Raw genomic sequence first — 17998 nt, 5'->3', positions numbered from 1 at the left:
TGCGTGTCCCTCGTGTGGCTTTAAACAGCAAGTAAGAAGGCTCCATTGTGACCCATCCCGCGTCCTGCGGTTCACATTTGCGGGGTGCTGCTGTTGTACCACTCGGAGGCACGGACGCGGCATAGTTCTAGGCGTTGTGGACGGCTCATGTAGCAGGCGATTGCGGCATGTATGTTTTGTCTGTATGTAGCATATATGGATATGTATGTAAACTGCGAGTATCCGAAGATGTATGGCTGTGAAGCCACAGCATTCTGTTCGTCCGTGTGTGTGTGTAGCGTGGACTGTCTGTACTCGTATGCGGCCACTGAAGGAGCAACGCAACAGCCAAACAAACCAGCTGCTGTGCTTCATTCCCAGAGAACTCACTAACATGGAAAGGGAAAGGAAAGGGCCACAGAGGCAGCTGCAGCTGTAACCCGGAGATTTGGAGCAAATGGGAGCGCGGGTCTGGCGATGTCCTCTGTGCGGGCGGCTGTTTTACCAGCTTTGCCCTAGCTGGGGGGGGATCGTTTTTGATGCCTGATTGCGCATGTCGGTACGAGTAGGTGGTCTGGATGCATGTGCGTGCGCACGTACATGATGTATGTGTATGTACGTATGTATGTGTTGTTCAGCTGTCGCCATGAGATTGGATGGAAGACGAGACGGCCAGAAAACTGCTCCTCTCCTGCTGTGGAGGCGGCCAGATATCGAGACCTAGTACGAGTGGGCTGGCGCGAGAAGTGCTGCCGAGCCCTGCTTCTATTGTAGTTTTTTTTTTCTCTCTCTCTCTCTCTCTCTTGCTGTCGTTGGCCATCCGCTTACCAATGGCCATCGGGGCTTTGGGTATCAATTCGTGAGTCATCCATCACAATCAAGTCGGCGTGCTCACAATTCGACGTTGCTGGCAGACACTCTGCTAGTCCCGGGCAAGGGAGGTTCTCAATGGAGGTGTCACGACCGTTGCAGCTGTAAGGGACAAGGGCAGCTTTGTTAGCATTGGCCCTCGGCGGGTAGAGGTCTGTACGAGCATGCAAGATGCATGTATGGTTGTTTGTATGTGCGGTACGAGCATGTAAGTGAGTATGCGGGTATGCGTATATGCAACCCAGGCAGGTCGGTGGATGTGCCTCTTGTCATGTAGAGGAGATGTGACCGTCTGCTTGCCACCAAAGGGATCCATGGATAATGCTAGGTAAGGTAGACCAAGATTAGTAGATACCTCCCGCAGTTGGAGCACACGGCAGAGGTACTGTATGTACTTTGATATTCTGGCGCCCGGGTCGCATCAGCAGCCAGTCTCTCCACGCCTATCGATTTTTCTCAAGGCGATGCATCTTTTTAGTCTCAAGGCCACCAGGATCGGCCCGAGGGGCGTGTATCAGCAGCGGCCGTTGGCGTCGTGTCAATGGAGGAGCCAGAAACAGAGACCCGGGGCTAGCAAAAGCCATTGATGGCCTTGTTCTTCCAGAAGCGTACCGTGAGAAGCTGCCATTCGCCTGAACTAGAGCGGATGCGTCTGGACAAGTACAAGTAGGTGCGCGTGCGAATTGGCTGGGAGGCGTAGGCGTTTCATCCATTTCGCCAAAACCCCGAGGTTGTGGCCGGCTCTGGGAGGGCATTGGCCGGCGACAGAGCAGATGATCAGTTCTTGCAGATGGAGAATGGCTCGCCGATTCGTGGATGCGCCTTGCAGGTTAGTTGCTTTTAATTATGGCGAATGGGAGAGGTGGGATGGACTGGAAACAGGGAGGGCGAAAAAAATGAGGGGGCTGGGGATTTATTGGGAGTCTAGAGGTTTTTATTTTGCTCGATCTATGTTATTCCGTGGTAGGTTAGTAGGCAAAACTCGCCCTCTGTTGTTTGGGTAATGGTTTTGGATTATTCTCTTTATTTTATTTCTATTTTTAATTTTAATTTTAATTATTTTCATTTGTATGGTTTCTGGAGTCGTCGAAGCAGCGTTGGACTCTCCCCGTCTCACCATCTCCCAACCAAGAGCCGTCGGTGTCAAGGGCGAGCGAGGCAGGCAGGTAGTAGCCAGTACAAACTCAATCTCGTGATGGCATCATTCATCCGCTCCCTTGGGAAGCATTGGTTGTGTCAGTGACAAGGAATGAGGCACACACACACACACACACACACACAGGCACACACACACACGGCCACTGGAGTACCGACCAGGTAGTCAGAACATCGTTGACTACGCATGACGTTTGTGCGAGCTTTAGTAGACCGTTAACTTGGTACGAGTAGCAGGTAGTGGTAGGTAGATACGAAGTAGAGTGTAGCACTGCGGCCGCCAGACGACCACACGGTACCTCCAAGTCCATGACCACCTCTTCCCTCCATCTGCCATCCAGACTCTTTCTCCCAAGGAGGCTTAGGTCGCAGCAAATACAACGCCAAGTCCCGGACTAAGACACAACCAACCGTCTGCCTCGCTGGCGGTGTGATGTCAACCCAATGCCTCCCCTCAATCCAAGATGAGCCTTGTCTGTCCACGGCCCAGCTTTGCATCACGTCGCTTCCAGGTCTGTCTCACGGGCTCCACCCCTTTGTTTGTTCATCCTCGTCCCGGATACACTATCCTGGAGTGGTAGTAGCAGGTGGTAACATGTGGTGCCGTCTTTCAAGGCACACGGCCGTCCATGCCGTGCTGGATGCTGGAGATGGGCAGGTCGATTTCCCTAGAGAGCAAGCAAACTGTCGAGGCATGCATTGTGCTTCGGGTAAGGGCGTCATTGACTTTTAGCCCTCGCCCAGGCACAAGGGCATGGGCTGCAGCACGCACACCACCAGTCAGACATACAGTGAGGTAGGTAGTACGACACAGGCACAAGGTTGGATGCAGTCACGGTCACGGTCACGGCAAAGGGGAAGCAAGGCATTGTGAATGTAAGCTGGATCTGTGTCCATGTTCACATTGAAGAAAAGCTATCTGAAATGAAATATGTCGTCAAAACCCAAGAGGCCATCTGTGTGGCGCGTTCCAAATAAAAAAGCTATGTCCAAAATGCCGCCCAAGTACAAAGGAAAGCCACCCAGGGATCTTTTTTTTCGTCGCTGAGGTGGGTTCTCAAGAGAGTGTCGGGTAGAAGGAGCCCGTTCCAGGTGCTCGCTCTCATCATCGTCAATTTGTTTCCAATCTGTCATCATTCTGTATCGGCATGCCTCGTAGATATCATTCTTTCGGTGCCAGGTATCTCATCCCGCACCCAGATTCCCAATATCCGAAAAGATATGCCTTTCAATAGTACAAGCATGTACTGGACTGGGGCCTGTAGCATGCCTGTTGTGCTGCTGCTTCTGCTTGTGTCCTATGCCTTTCGACCCACCAGTTGTCGAAAGGATCCAGCAAAAAGAAAAGGGGGGTAGAAAAAGAAATGCTGAAAGCCATCCAAATATAACACAAGGAAAATAAATAGCACAAGGAAATCAAAATCAAATCAAAATCAATCGCCAAAAAAATCAACGCTTGCTCGCTCGCTAGATCCGCAAAGAAATCGTAAGAGACTCCAAAGTAGATGGTTTTCATGAGAAAGCGGTTTGTTCAAATTCAAGAAGATGGGGGGGTGAATGCGTGAGCAAAAAATCTCAAATAATGTGCATGTGGGGGAGTCGCCCCGAAGCGACTCAAAATAGAGGCCAGCCTATCCAATCTGTTGGAAAAGGGCTGTACGAAGAGAAGAGTAAGAAGAAGTAGCATAAGTTTGTCGGAGAAATGAAACTGAACAAGACAGAATAGAGGGTGGAGAGGGTTGATCGTTGCATTACTGTAGCCATTTTTTGATTCGTCATCGTGAGATTTCTTGTTTTTTTTTTGTCTTTCGCGCCGTGTCTTTTTTTTTAAGTCTTTCATGACCTCGCTTCGTTGCATTGCTGCGAATTCTGAGCGCTATTGCACTCTACAACCATTCTGGCAAAGTTTCGGACCACGTCGTTGGGGATCTGGTCCCAGAGGAGAGTGCGAGTGTACACCTCGGCGGCGCCCGACTGCTTGGCGGCGTCCCGCATCTCAGCAAGAGACTGAGCCAGGTTCTTGCGAGCCTTGGTGGGCATCCTACCGGCGGCGTCGCGGAGGAAGTCGTGGTCGCTGACTCCGTTGTACTGGGCGGCAGAGAGGGAGAAGATCTGCTCGTTGGTCTGCTGCTGCGAGGGCTGGATGAGGCTGTCGCCGAGCTCAATGAGCATGGACGGCGCAACAACGCCATCGGCGGCCATGCCGGCCATCACGCTAGCGCTAACGGGCTGTCCCCAAGAGACGCCGGAAGGCTGAGGAGCGATGGCGGCCATGCCGGTCGAGGGGTTGACGCCGGCATCCTTGAGCACGTTGTCGAGAAGAGTCGCCGACGCAACTCGGACATCCTCCGACACGCGGGGGATGGAGGGCATCGAGCGGCTCGACATGACAAAGGCGCCAACAAGGAAGAGCATGAACAACAAACCGCCCTGGGAGGAGCTCTTCTCGGAGTCGGAGGTGAAGGGGTTGGTGTCCTTCTTGGTAACAGTCATGGGCGGCTTAACCTCATCGAAGTCGTTGAGGAAGCCATTATCCCAAGCACCGGCCAAATCCATGGCATCGTCCATGTCGTCGTAGGCACCGGAGAAGCCGTTGGCGGCAGCGTTGGGGGGAATGCTGCTCTCCAGGCGCTGGACATGGTCGGTCAGGACACCCACCTTTTTCCTCAGCTCACCAGTCTCGATAGTGTGGGTGCGGATCATCTCGTCCTTCTCAAGGGTGAGGGTCTCGATGTAATCGACGCACTGCTGCTTCTCGAGCATGAGCTGCTCCACCTTGGTCTTGAGGCTAGCCAGCTCCTCTTCCATGTCAGTGATGACGACGGTGAATTGCTTCTTCTCATCTTCCAAGCGCTCAGTGTGCTGCTTCTTGCGCTGCCGGGAGTCGAGACTATTAAAACGGTTAGCTTTCGATGCGTGGCGCCGAGATGATGCGGAGAGTGCACTTACGCTGCCTGTCGGTTTCGCAGCAGTCGCTTCTGTTGCTTGAGTTCCTTAATCTCCTGCTCATCCGTCGACTGGGAAATCAACTGGTCGATGTTGCTCAAGTTCCGCTCAGCGGGGATCTCGAAGCGAGCATTCTTCTTCCGAATGCCATCGCCGCGTCGCAGATCGTTGTGCGATCGGATGGAGGGGCTGCTGGGTCGCATCTTGGCGGAGGCAGAGTCTTTCATGGACTGGCCATCGGCCAGAGAAGCGAACATGTTGCCCGAGGTGGGGAAAGGAGTGGGAGCGTGGATGGGCTGCTGGAAGATGGAAGTGTTGGCATCAAAATCCGTCGCCATACCACCGAAGCGCTGGAAAGGCGTGGCTGCTCCGGAGCCTCCGTTCATGGCCCAGGGATTGCCCGAGGAGATGAAAGGGTTGGCAGAGGGCTGGTCGAAGCGCATGTAGGGATTTGTGCTATGCGGCTCGAAGAAGGGGTTGTTGGAAGGCAGCGACTGCATGTCGACCGAGTGCCAATCTTCCGTCTTGGGAGAGAAGAGAGGCCCTCCGATGCCGAAGGACTCTCGCCTGTTGTCCATGGGAGGAGAAAGTTCCAGGCCTGAATCAATGCCGCTCTGATCAAGAAGGCTGTCATCCAGACCGTTGGTGTCCTCTGCCTTGAAGTACTTTTGCTCATGGCTCGCGTCCATAGCCATGGATGCTGAAGAGTAATAGTTGTCCATTCTGAGAAGATGTGACTGTGTGAGGGGGGGCCGTCGAGGGCGACGGAGTGAGGTTGAGAGGATGCAAGGGTCGACGTCAAAGAACCGAAAGAGAAAACAATGACCCGTAGAAGATGAAAAAAAGAAGAAAGAAGAGGAAAACTAAGAAGAAAGGGGATGGAAACAGGTACAGTAGTCGTGATGTGCTGATACTGTTGATAGTCTTCCGAGGACGAGATGTTAGCGAAGGGTGGCTTTTTATTTGTTGGAGCCGAGCAATGACAATGTGAAGCGGGGTTGAGAAAGAAGAAGAGAAGAGAAAACCACAAGCAACGTGCGTAGGCAGTAATTCGTGACAGCGTTAAAGGGTTATGCTGGAGGGGGAAGGGTCGGGAAACGCAGAGCAGATGCAAGTCATGAAGTCGTCAAGCAGCGTTGAAAGGTGATGGGCAGATGCAAAGTGTGGGCGGGAAGTGTCGAGTGATATAAGATGGAGGCTGCTAAAAAGCTGCCAGTTGGGTTTTGGGTTGGTGGGTTCAGGTGGTGCACTGGGGGACATAGCCAGGGCTAAGTCTTAGCGCTAGAGGGTGGGGTGGTTTAAGTGCGGGAGGAGACGGACGGGACAGTAAGTGGTATAGGCCTAGTAGGGTAGTGTAGCGCAGTGTAGTGGACGGAGTAGTGGGAAGTGGGAAGGAAAACATTGACTGATGCGAGAGAGAGGAGGTGCGCAGGCGGGCGACCAAGATAAAAATAAACCGACGACGCGCGACGGGGGGAGAGGAGAGTGAAGGGGAATGGCGACGATGTTGGACGGGACAGGATAGGATAGGATAGGATAGAACATCGTCCGTGTTATGATTCCAGTACATCGTTGTATGAAAGCAGTAACGACGAGGATGCTGAGGGCTATCTATGATGACACAGCGCTGCACTGGGCAAACGCTCGTCGAACACAGGCCGGGAAGAGGGGGCCGGAGCAAAAAAAAACAAGAAAAAAAACAAGGAAGAGACGAGGGCTGACTCACTGATTGCACTCGTAGCACAGCTGCTGTTACCACTGCTCTCTCTCTGCTAAGCAAGCAAACAAGCAGGCAAGAAAGCAAAGGATGGCGTCGAATGGCGTTCAATGTTTGGATTAGATAGCAGAGCAAAGACTGCTGCTCGAGGGAGGAGGGATTTCTATATGTACTCAAAGGGCTACTTCGTCCTGCTGTGGGGAGGAGAAGAGGCTTCATGGCAGCAAGTGCTCGTACTGGTACTAGCCACCTACCTCCACGCTACTTGCGTCGACCTCGCAGCTCGATAACAGGATAACAAAACACCCGACCCCGTGGCGATAACAGAGGCCGGCGTTATCGCCTGAGGCCGAATCTTGTCGATCGATTTCTTGCCAACCGCCGGCGATGGGGCTGAGAGTGCTTAGGCTCTGCCTCGTAATAGGTACACATCCTCCGAGGATTCCACGCTTTCGGGCTCCCATGTACCGTACTGTATGTACTCTGGAGGTAGTGTGTATGTAATGCACATGTACGTACCTAGCACGCATGTACGAATATGTACGAGTGGGTGGTGCTGCGCTTGTGTTGTTTTGGTGATGGAGGTCCTCGAGGTACTACTCTGTCTGTCGTAGCTCGTCATCAGTTCTGTCGGGCCTCAAGCAGATTTGTCTACTAGGTCGTATGGGCCTGGTGCTCGGCCTAGTGACAGGGGTGCCTGTCGTGAGATTGCCTCTGCCTTTGCCTCTGTTGGTTTTATTTTTTTGCCTTGATTTTTTTTGTTTTTTTATTTTTATTTTTTCCAGATATTGTTTCCAAAATTTGCACCTCCGTGCCAGTACCCCATCCTGGGACCACCATGCGCCCGTACGATTAGGACGATTACTAAGTGCCCGTCATTATCAATAAGTGCGTGCGTACGGACACTCGGAGCAGCCCCTATACCCTTTGAGCATGGCCCAATGGATCTCTGGCTAGGGTTATGGTGGGCATAGAGACCTGTGTGTACTGTCTGCCGATGTGATGCAAGTCCAAGTCATTGTCGCTATGTTTGGAGCTGGGACTCCTCCATCTCTGTGCTTTGTCACCCTTGTGTCGCGCTCGCTCTCGTACGAAGTACTACTACTCACCAAGCCGGGTTAATCCCTGGCCCCCTCCCTATCTCATGTGGCACTCGGGATGGGACTAGTAGTAGTATGTCGTAGTAGCAGAGCATCTTATCCTGTACTCGTACTCTGCTTGACTGCTACAGTACGTCTGCTAGTACCAGAAAGCAAGTCGGCCTCGGCATGGTCATCATCGAACAGAGGCCATCCACACCTGATCGGCCTGGGGGAAGCTGTCTCTTGTGACTCGAAATAGCTTCTACCTGCCACAGGTAGCGCCCATTATGGGAGACCGTCTTTGCCGCTCTGTTCCCGGCGAGGATCATCCTGACCAGATGGCCGATGGGCATGACTGTCGTCATGGCCAGTCGCTCAGTTCAGCAACATTCAACCCACGACGCCATCGTCAACCCATCAGCCGCCCAGAGAGAGAGGGGGGAACAGAGACAGAGAGGAAGACTACCTCCGGCTCGACTCGCCTGAAGCAGGGCGGGTACTGAAAACGAATGAGCTTTCCCTTTCGTCAAGACCGGCATGGCGCATGGCTGAATCTGTCAAGGCCGGTACCTCTAAGCGGGTCACGACGGGATGCCATCCGCGACGCCGCCGGGAGGCAGAATCCAAGATGGGGAGAGCAGATGCTCGCTCAATGACAGGACGAGAATAGGTTGGGCACGAAGCTGCCCAACCCAAGCCCTCCAAGGAAGAGAGAGCGATGGGACGGCGCTGCTGCTCCCGCACAACCCGACGCCATACCCGCTACTAGTTGACTTGTGACCACTGAGCAGTGAGAGGGCTCGGAACAGGCCAGTCGTAGTGCGCATTGAGAGAGCCTTGCTAATGAGAGCGCTTGCATGTTTGGCGTGTTGCTCGTACGAAGTGGTGGCCTGCGAATGACTGGCGAGGGAGAGTCGATGGGGGAGATGGCCTTCCAAAGTGGTCTGTCACATCACGGCCCCGATCCTATTTGCCCGCCCGCCTTGGTCGTGAGGTGCCGTGCCCTCGCGCTGTGTCTGGCAACTGGTCAGTCAAACCCCCCCAGTTCTCCGCGGTTCTTCCAAACCACCCCCTCCTCTGCTCTCTATCGGTCCATGCTATCGTATCGTATCAGCATCCGCCAGGGAGCTGTGACGGGATGTGTCAATCGATAGGCAGATACCGGGCTGTTTGGGTGTCATGGTCATTGGTGCCCATCAGGCGAGCAAGATGTTTGGTCTGGCCTGGGCCACTCACGCCTCGATGTGGTTGGATCTCCCGCAACTGCGACAGAACCCACCCGTGGGCTGACAACGCAATGTACCTCCCAGCCCAATTTCGCTGGCAAGGTACGGCCAGTTGGGCAGGGGGGCTTCGTACTGTGGACCAGTCATGGGCTGCCAGGACAGTGCCGCAGCACCTGACCTGTGATTACGTGAGGTACTTGACTGTGCACGCTGCGGTGCGGTGGCGGCAAGTACCGCAGCTGCTGCCACTCGCATGACTAACCCTTAGCACGAGCAGTAGCAGCACAAGCTCAAGCACAAGTAGGGAGAGCATCATGTACGAGCGCCTCTGGGCAGCCAATTTAGAACACACGATAGTGTCATCCGCTTTGCCGTTTTGGCGCTGCCTCGCATCCTGCACCACGTATCAGGCAAGTGAAGCCACCAATGCATGGCGATGCAGCTCACCAACCAGACGGGGACAACACTGACTGACACCATATTAGATAATCATAGTCACTTATCGATTGTGCCCCATCTTCTGCAGTCTCTAGTCTCTACCTGCCTCCAGTCTCCAGTCTCCAGTCTCCAGTCTCCAGTCTCCATCCATCTCTGGGACTCCTCCTCCTCGTCTGTCCTGCTCATCATCATGCGCCATGCTGCCTCGCGGTGGCTGGTGCATGCCTCTAACACGGGCCTTGGTCTGTCTCTGCTGCGATGCCTTGCTCCAACCAAAGCCTCCAGGCTCCACTGTGACTGACGGCCGCATATGAGGCCGCCTCCGCCAACTTGCACCATCTCCGCTGCTGCTTTGTCGGTGTGTTGTTGCTGCCCATCACGGTGCTCTTTGTTTGGCTGCTCCTGACGCGTTGCGCGTCCGTCCTGTTTCATTTCGGGCATCGACACTACTTTCTTACCCCCTTAGGCCCGTCGACCTCACATCGCCGCCCTCCACGACGAATGACTGCCCTCGCAGGCCGCTGCCTCGCTCTTCGCGGAGACGAGGCGGCCTTATCCGTTTGGACGCTGCCTCGGAGAACCTGCTGTGATCTGTGAAAAAGCGTCCAAAACGGCCCATTGGCAGGACCCAAAGTGCTTGCGTCTTCGGACCAATCAATCGAGCCTGATTCACCGGATTTGAAGCTGAGAATGCCCTGCCTTTCTCTGTGCGACTTTGCACAACAGCCAGCAGCTTGGCCCCGTTCGAGCCGCTCATCATCCAACCGCGGCGATGCAGCTTGCTGGGTCTAGCCTCGATCAGGACTGAGGCGAACTTGAGGTTTGGCCATCCGGCCCAATCTTGCTCAGCGGCTGTCTGCGGCTGTCTAGAGAAAAGTCTCCTGGTGGTGCCAGACGAGAGTCTGCACTTCTTGATGTCTCAGTTAGGGGTCGTGGCATGATTGAGTGCCACCTGGGCCGGCTCTGACGACACAGCAAGGCCGGCTTAATTATACAATTTCATTAACCCCAAGCTCTGCAGTTATGTTCAACTACGTATCTGCCTTGCTCAGTGGCCACGCCATGAGGATCTACAAAGTCGGATTCACGGAGTACTTCCCTCATCGAGGGCTTGACTGCTGCGCCTCCCGGAGGTACGTACTCGTACCTACGAGTGGTTTTCTCGACACCACATGTGCTCGTACCGGCCTGAGGAGAAGGCCCCAGATACAAACAGGAAAAGGTTACGAGAAATCAGGCTTGGCTTTCGTACCCAACCATACAGCTCATCCTCAGCTGTCAAGATGTACGACGTCGAACGCCTAGAAGCCTTCTTCTCGCCCACAGCCCTCGTTATCTCATGATAACAGCTTGACTCGTGGGAGGGTTGGCCAGCACGTACTCGTACTCCGTACTCACGTGTGCCTACGCATCATCCTCGACTGCGGTTGGCTCGGCTGGAGAATTTTTCTTGCTCAGTCCTCTGTAGCCATTCACAGTCCTGAGGCAAGCAGAGTCGTACCCACGCCCAACTCGTTTCCCACAACGGTGGCATCGACGGCAGCGCCCAACTAACGTCTAACAGTCCGCCGCCCGTTTACTTGTTCAATTGTCTCCGTCGATTGATTAATGACTTGTACACTCGTCGCCCTTGCATAAGAGGACTGGCCATTATTAGTGCTCGTGCTAACAGTAGCCCGTACGTGCGTAGCTTAATGGGCCTAACTACGATCACTGAAGCACAACCGACACGCTCTCGTTAACATGGAGTCGTCAACTTTAATTTACGCATTGATACTGACTCGTCGACAGGGCAATTCATGAGCCATGTTTTTCTTTTTCTCCAATATGGTGGAAATCACACGAAAAATAACGAAAGAAAGAGTCGGCCGTTTTGAAACTATTCCAAACGCCGGGATAGCGTGTATGCCGTCAACGAATAGACTCTGGGAATAGTGCGCTAAAGTCCCAGCTGAACTGGGATTATCATGCACGCTACGAATGTGCGGTCAGCATCGCAAGAATCCACCGAATATGGAGTACTGTACGGAGTACGAAACGGGTACATTTCTCTACCGTTAGCCTTCCGTTTGCAAGTACTGGTCCGTATGGAAGAGTCCGAGAAGCAGTGTTTAGCACGAAAATACCAAGTGTTACCTGGATCGTCATCATACGTTGTTGCATTCTTGTCTCGCAGAGTACTCAAGGAGCTGCCCCGAAAGGCCGCGATGGCTGAGTGTTAGTGCCTTGTTAGCCAGGAACGAGAACGAAATCCAGTCCTCTAAGCGTAGATGGGCGATGTTGAAAACGTGGTTTCAAGGCCAACGAAAGCATCGGCAGCCGACAAAGACTTGCTTTTATTTGTAATTGGCTTTCGATTGCATGCTCGATCAGACGCATCGGTCTTTGCTCCACCTCGGGCGGTGATTAGACTATTCAGGTACGAGTATGCAGAACGCAATGCGAACGCTGTTACCCAAAACACCAAACTCGTTTGCCATAGATGATACGCATAGCAGCACTTACGTACATACGAGTACAAGTATGAGAGAGCTACCGAGACAAAGATTCACGTCAAGCTAAGATATGAACAGCCAGGGGCAGAGAGTAAGCGGGAAGTCTCTTCCTCACATGGCCGGTCAATACCGAGCCGACGCAGAAGCACGACTTTCATGCTCACTGTCCGTATCACGGGGGAGAAGCGGAACCCTAGGCAGATGAGTCACCGAACCGCCGTTCGCCGGAGAGCCCCATATCTTTGCGTACGGCATCACGACGACCCGGACGGAGCTTCTGTTCTTTATGGGGACCGAAGTTTCACGCTACCCTAGAGACACAAAGAAGAGAACAGAAATTGAAGTCCACACGGCGATGAGAGATACCGGAGCTTCTCGTTTTTGAAATACTGCAGCGCAACACTTGAACCATTTCCATCACCGCTTTGCTACTGTCCTTGTAAGCTTGTGTGGATAAACTAGAATTCTGAAACATGCTTGCACAAGGATGATAAGCGTATAAACTAAATCCACGGCGGTGAATCGACCTGACGGATCTTGATGGAGACTGAATGATCACGTCCTCCAATCACGGACTCTGCATATATTAAATCACGACACGGAAGATTTACAGAAGCTTCTTTCTTCAACCAGCGAAAATGGAGTTTCCAAACAGATGCTACGCGTTTGCCATGGGCAGCTACTGCAAGTGTCAAGCAAACGGGGCTTTGTCATGCCAATATCTCATGACGAAGAAGTCGGTGTAGTCAAAAGCCGAGAAGGAAAAGAAGCCGGCAGGCAACACACTTCCGGTGGCACACACGCACACACAGACACATGGGCAGATGCGACAAAGGGCCATCTTCCGTCATGTGGAATGACATCCCAAGGTTTCACCCGTGATCTTTGATCCATGGACTATACAAGTCATCCTTCCTGATACGGCGGCAAAGACAAGCGCCTGTTTGTTCATATGGACAAGATTCTCCGCAGCACAGATCACTCCTTGACTCTGAAAGGCGCACCAACGATGCGAGCACGGCCTGCGAGCACTCTGGGCAAACTTGGCATTCCTGAGGCTCAAACCCTTGCCCTCTCTCTCATAGGCAGCTGCATGCTTCTGCTGCAAGCATGCAGCGGGAAGCTGGGGTTGGATCGTGACCAGGCTGGTCTGTGGACGCCCGGTCGTCTCGCCTACGGCTTTGTCTGATGTGATAGGGTTGAACATGGGGGACCCGTTGCATCTCCAGACCGGCACCCGTCACCTATCGCCGTCTCTTCTCCCTTGGCCCTTCACCTGGACGCTCCGCAGAGCCATCCGCACGCATACGAATTGCATATGTACGCCGTGGGTTAGCATGTGCTCCGTACGGGCGCATGGCATGGCGCGTAGGAGCATCGACCGACTGCTCTCTTTGTCCGTGGTGGGCGCTACTGCTACTGAGCTTGGTGTCGTCGCTACGACGTCCGTTCCCGCTTTTGCCGGAGACGATTTCCCTTCAGATTTTTTTTCTCCCTAATTTCTTATTTTCAGTTTCTTTGTCTTGCTTGAGTTCCCGGCATCTCCCGCGAGTAGAAGAAGCTTAGAGCCGATTACACTGGCGGTGAAGAGCATCCCAAGCCTCTTTTAGTCCGGGGGTTAGTTCCCGAGTGGGCGTGAGCTTAGAGGAAAAACTTGGATGAGGATCGCGCACCGATTCATTGCCCTGCGCGTCAGGGAAGAGAAAATACAATACTAAAAAGGTAAATAAAAGTAAAAATCTTCGGGGTCTTCAGCGCAGGGATAATTTTTTCTAGTGTATTTTTATTTTATTTTATTTTCCTGTGAGGCGAAGGAAAAGTGCCTCATCGGCTATGCGAATGAGGGGGGTTCAAACGCCCTCGCTCCAACAATTACTAAGTTGGAATGCCCGCACGACGCACAGTTGGAGAGCGACGAAGGGCGATATCGTCTATTTATGGCGATGAAGGTGATCACGCCGCCCACCTGAAACTGATCATGTACGGCGAAGGGGGTTAGTGGCGATGTCGATGAGAGAGGCTGAGCTCGGAGCGTCTGTTGGTTAGCAAGTGGTGCAAAGTGACGATGGGGGCTTACGATACATGTACGAGCACACTCGCCTACAGTAGGCTGGCTGGGATTACCAAAGACTCCACTCGCAGGCCATTTGATGGCAACGGCTTCTGCAACTGGGCGAGGACAGGATTGCGGACTACCCGAGCCCTTTGTGTTGCTCGGAGGTGGATTGCCCGTGGTCGATGCCCTCGGAAGGTTTACTACTGCAGAGGCCAGGGTTTTGGATGCCCGCTTTGACAGGTATTTTGACTTTTTTTCTACCCTGGACGACAAGAGACCTCCCTTGTTGAAACAGCTGCAAGAGAGTTGCAGTTTCGGATTTGACCTGTGACAGGCTTGAGTGTGCCATTGCTCGAGCCGGCAGCTCCAGGATAGCACATGTACGTCTGTGAATAGCTCCATGTATTATGTGAAGAAACCTGGAGACAGTTAGTCGAGATGGGCCCTCTCTCTCAATCGCCACTGGGGGGGGGGGGGAAGGCCCGGCATTGCAGGGCCAAGCTGCAGAAAACCCTGCTTTTTCCATACGCACCTAGCAGGTGGTAGTTGGATGATAGTTGATAGATGGTGCATGAGACGCAAGATTAGGTGCTTCCGAGGCCTTGCTCGGACCACAATGGCGTCGAGTCCGTTTGGTCTGTGTACCGATTACCCTTGTGGCTCGGTGGGAAAGATTTCCCTTGTCTCTCTCTTCCCGGTTCTTTCTGTTTGTCCGCTGGGGTTGAAGAGGGAGAGGGTCGTATTGGCTATTTTGCCACTTTTTGATCTTCCTGGGTAAATTGGAGGGCGATTGGATATCGTGAGATGCAAAGTTGGGGCTTTTTGCATGGCTAGCCTATTCGATAGTGGGTAAGACTATCTGACGTCTGCACGAATGAGTGTGAGCCGTCAGGTTTTTTGGGAGGGTGTTGTGTTTAAGGGGATTGGTTGAGCCTTATGCGTTTTGTGTATGCGGCTGAACAGAGTTTTCCGAAGGAGTACATGAGAGATATATACTGTATGTTGTATATTCACTACGAGTGACAGGTAATGTGGATGGAACTTTGTATATAGGAGGTGTAATGTTTTTAAAAAAGATTGTGGAATGGAAGGAGTAAAAGGTAGACTAGATGAATTCATATGGGTGCTTTACAATAGGAGGGAATGTTGTACCATCTCAAGAGCCTTGGGTAAGGGCTGAGCGATGTTTCGAAGATAAATGACATAACTTGCTGCCAATAAATGACTGGATGTTCATAAGTCTGTTGTTTTCTGTCTTCAAAAGTAGTGAATACTATGGAGATGTAAGCTGCATAGGTAGTTCATGAACGTCAACACACTTTAATTTACCTGTGATAACCTTCTATTTTTCAAGATTTTCATGTTAGTATTGAACCTTCAATGTGTTTTGTTTGCATTCGTCGTACCATTGACGTAGATGACTCTGCGATATCATTTGCTTGGCGATGAGATCGATGCCTTTCTGAGCAACATCTTAATCCTGTATGGTGAATGGACTTCCATTGACTCATCATCCCAATAAAACAGACGATGCTCATGGTATAAGTAGTCAAAAGGTCATTACAGAAGAATGAAGCAAACGAAGCATAAAAGTAAGGGTTGAGAGGTTTCGCTGGAGTAGGTCCCTTTCTTGAAACGAACGTCGACCTGATGGTAAAATGAGATCCGGTAAACCATGACGCTAGGAACTGAAGAGAATGAAACAATAGATGAACAAAGGGTTCCAATGTTAACCGTGAGTGGCACTCTCAAGAGATCCTGATCTCACTTGGACTCTTTGACCTCCTTTCTACCTACGAACAGTTTCATAATGAGTATAGATAGGGCGTAGTTCTGTTTATAGTTATAGTAGTAAACACTAAAATATACAACTACAGTAGCAGTTACTAAGGGTATATATATATAGTAGCTGTTATTAAAGAAGTGTAGATGTAGTAGTAAATACTGGAGGAGATATAGCTATAGTAGCAGATACTTAAAGAATAGGTATATAATTTAACGCTTGGGGTCTCGTAATCTTCTCGGTCTCAGGTTTTCTGTCCCCCGCTCCGACTCTTACCAATACCTCCAAGAACGTTGGGAGCCAAGCAGAAGTATGATAGAAAGTGAGATAAACAAAGAGCTTGTAGGTATATCTGCGCTGGTATTGTTAAATTGTGCTGAACCTGACTTGTGATCTGGGGCTTGTGTGGCTCTGCATCTGCAACGTGAAAGCATCATGTGTCAAATTCCGGCCGAACAAGATATACGGGAGTCGATATTACATGCTATGATTGCTGCTTTCATGTTTCGATGCAGCCTCTCTATGTCATATATAATAGCAAACTTTCTTTTTTATTGCTCTTGCGCTCGAAACAGCCATTTATTATTTTGTGATTACATGCACCCTAAAAGAACAAAATGCTTCTCATCTATCTGTCTTTTAATAATGGCACCTGCATTCCGGAGTAAACATAAAACCAATCTCATACCAAATCCGCAAATCTTGTCAAAGAAACCAGTTTACTGCGCGACGCCTGCAAGCTGAATCAATCGCTCACCAGCCCGGATGCTGGCATACTCGTAGACCTTGGACTCGGGGGGAAACGTTCCGTTGGCCGCCCAGAGGTCGATCAATGGCTGCATTGGCTCCAGCTCCTGCTTCCCCAGCATGTCCAGCGCAGTGGCCGTTAGCAAGAAGTGTGAGAAACAGCTGTTGAGCTGCTTCTCCAAGTTGAGGTGGTAGTAAGGCTCTGAGAAGTGAGCCCAGTAAAGGTGGGCGTAGACTCTGAACATTTGGCGGAAGATCATCTGGCAGATGTCAATGAACTTGTCCGGGAAGCCAGATCGCTTGCCGACCCAGTCAGCCTCGCCTGGGTTGGTGAGCTGTGAGAGTGGCGTCGACGACATGGCGGAATTGTGAGAGTAGGAGACGCCGGAAGGGTCAGTTGGGAAGATGGCGGTGTCGTCGGTCTTGCCGGTGATCCATCGCTGCATGAGTGTCATGTACTCATGAGCTGGCAGTTCAACTGGCTCACGACGACTGTTGAGCCAAGTGAAGGAGTGGTTGCTAGCGGCTGGTGTGAGCATAACGAAAGATGAGTTTGAGGTGAAGAGCAAGGTCGTTTACTTACGCTCCTGCGGACATGCGAGGGCAAGTTGTTGGGTTGCAGATGGTGTTTCCGTTCTCCTCCTTGGCGTGGACCACCTGAACGAAATTCCAGAGGTTGCGATAGTGCTCGACAACTACGCCATATCGGTCAGCAATGGATGAGGACCAAAGGTTGACTACGTGGGAGACTAACCTTGATGAGCAACCCACTCCCCCTGCTCAACCGTCTTTGGTCGAGCGCTCAGGGTCATGAAATTTCCCTTGACAATGTGCTTTGCGCAATGTGAGTTGAGCCACAGCGGAAGCGGCCGCGGGAGGTGGTAGGAGTTGATGATATCATCGCCGCTGGGGGCACCCGAATCAGCCATTCTAGCGGGTTGGGCGGGAGAAGTTGGGGTAGAAGAAGAAGGAGTTCTCTGAGGTAAGTTGGCTGAAGGTATCTTGGGAGATGAGGCGACGTCGGAGGAGGGATGCAGGGGGGGCTGGGCACTTTGTGATGGGGATGGGCTTTTGGGCCCGCCTCGGAGACGAGCGTTGCTAAAATTGAAGCCTGGTTAGCGGAAAGGCATATATTATAGGTGATAGATGACGGTAGATGCAAAGCACAGTACAGCAGGTCAAGAGAGAGATGTGATGAGATGGTGCAGTGAATAGCGGAGTCCTCGTAGAGATTCGAGTCCCGTAGAGACAACGTGGGCTTCGCTTAAAGCGTGTCTAGCGTTGTCGAATGAGGCTTAAGTTGAGACGAAATGCCGAAGCATGCAGGGACTGAGGGTGCCTTTTATAAATAGAAAACAAGAGGGAAAGGGGTAACGAAAGAGGAAATAGATGAATGAGGATCAGGGGTGGAGATTTGGTCTTGTTGTCTTTGGTGGTCTGCTGGGAGCATATATAATTGCTGCGGGATGCATCTAGGACGTGTCGACTCGACAGCTCTCAAAGC

General features: G+C 52.0%; 3 protein-coding genes across 3 annotated transcripts; all 3 read right to left on the bottom strand.

The window, feature by feature from the left end:
• Positions 1 to 3840: 3840 nt before the first annotated feature.
• On the bottom strand, positions 3841 to 5672 carry Triagg1_4863 (transcriptional regulator family: bZIP; the record flags this gene model as incomplete). The annotated part of the gene is made up of 2 exons (XM_062899313.1): positions 3841 to 4894; positions 4954 to 5672. The coding sequence occupies 2 exons, from the start codon at positions 5670 to 5672 to the stop codon at positions 3841 to 3843; spliced, it is 1773 nt and encodes a 590-aa protein (XP_062756044.1).
• Positions 5673 to 8330: 2658 nt separating this feature from the next.
• On the bottom strand, positions 8331 to 10173 carry Triagg1_4862 (uncharacterized protein; the record flags this gene model as incomplete). The annotated part of the gene is made up of 5 exons (XM_062899312.1): positions 8331 to 8693; positions 9238 to 9369; positions 9423 to 9445; positions 9516 to 9760; positions 9872 to 10173. 5 exons carry the CDS (start codon positions 10171 to 10173, stop codon positions 8331 to 8333), a joined length of 1065 nt encoding a protein of 354 aa, XP_062756043.1.
• Positions 10174 to 16466: 6293 nt separating this feature from the next.
• Triagg1_4861 (uncharacterized protein) lies at positions 16467 to 17423 on the bottom strand (the record flags this gene model as incomplete). The annotated part of the gene is made up of 3 exons (XM_062899311.1): positions 16467 to 17013; positions 17078 to 17189; positions 17249 to 17423. 3 exons carry the CDS (start codon positions 17421 to 17423, stop codon positions 16467 to 16469), a joined length of 834 nt encoding a protein of 277 aa, XP_062756042.1.
• Positions 17424 to 17998: the final 575 nt, after the last annotated feature.

The sequence above is a fragment of the Trichoderma aggressivum genome (assembly GCF_033847375.1).
Source record: "Trichoderma aggressivum f. europaeum strain CBS 100526 chromosome Unknown scaffold_016, whole genome shotgun sequence".
Taxonomy (NCBI): Eukaryota; Fungi; Ascomycota; class Sordariomycetes; order Hypocreales; family Hypocreaceae; genus Trichoderma; species Trichoderma aggressivum.
The sequence above is the reverse complement of the archived record's forward strand: the minus strand, read 5'-3'. Positions and strand labels throughout refer to the sequence as shown.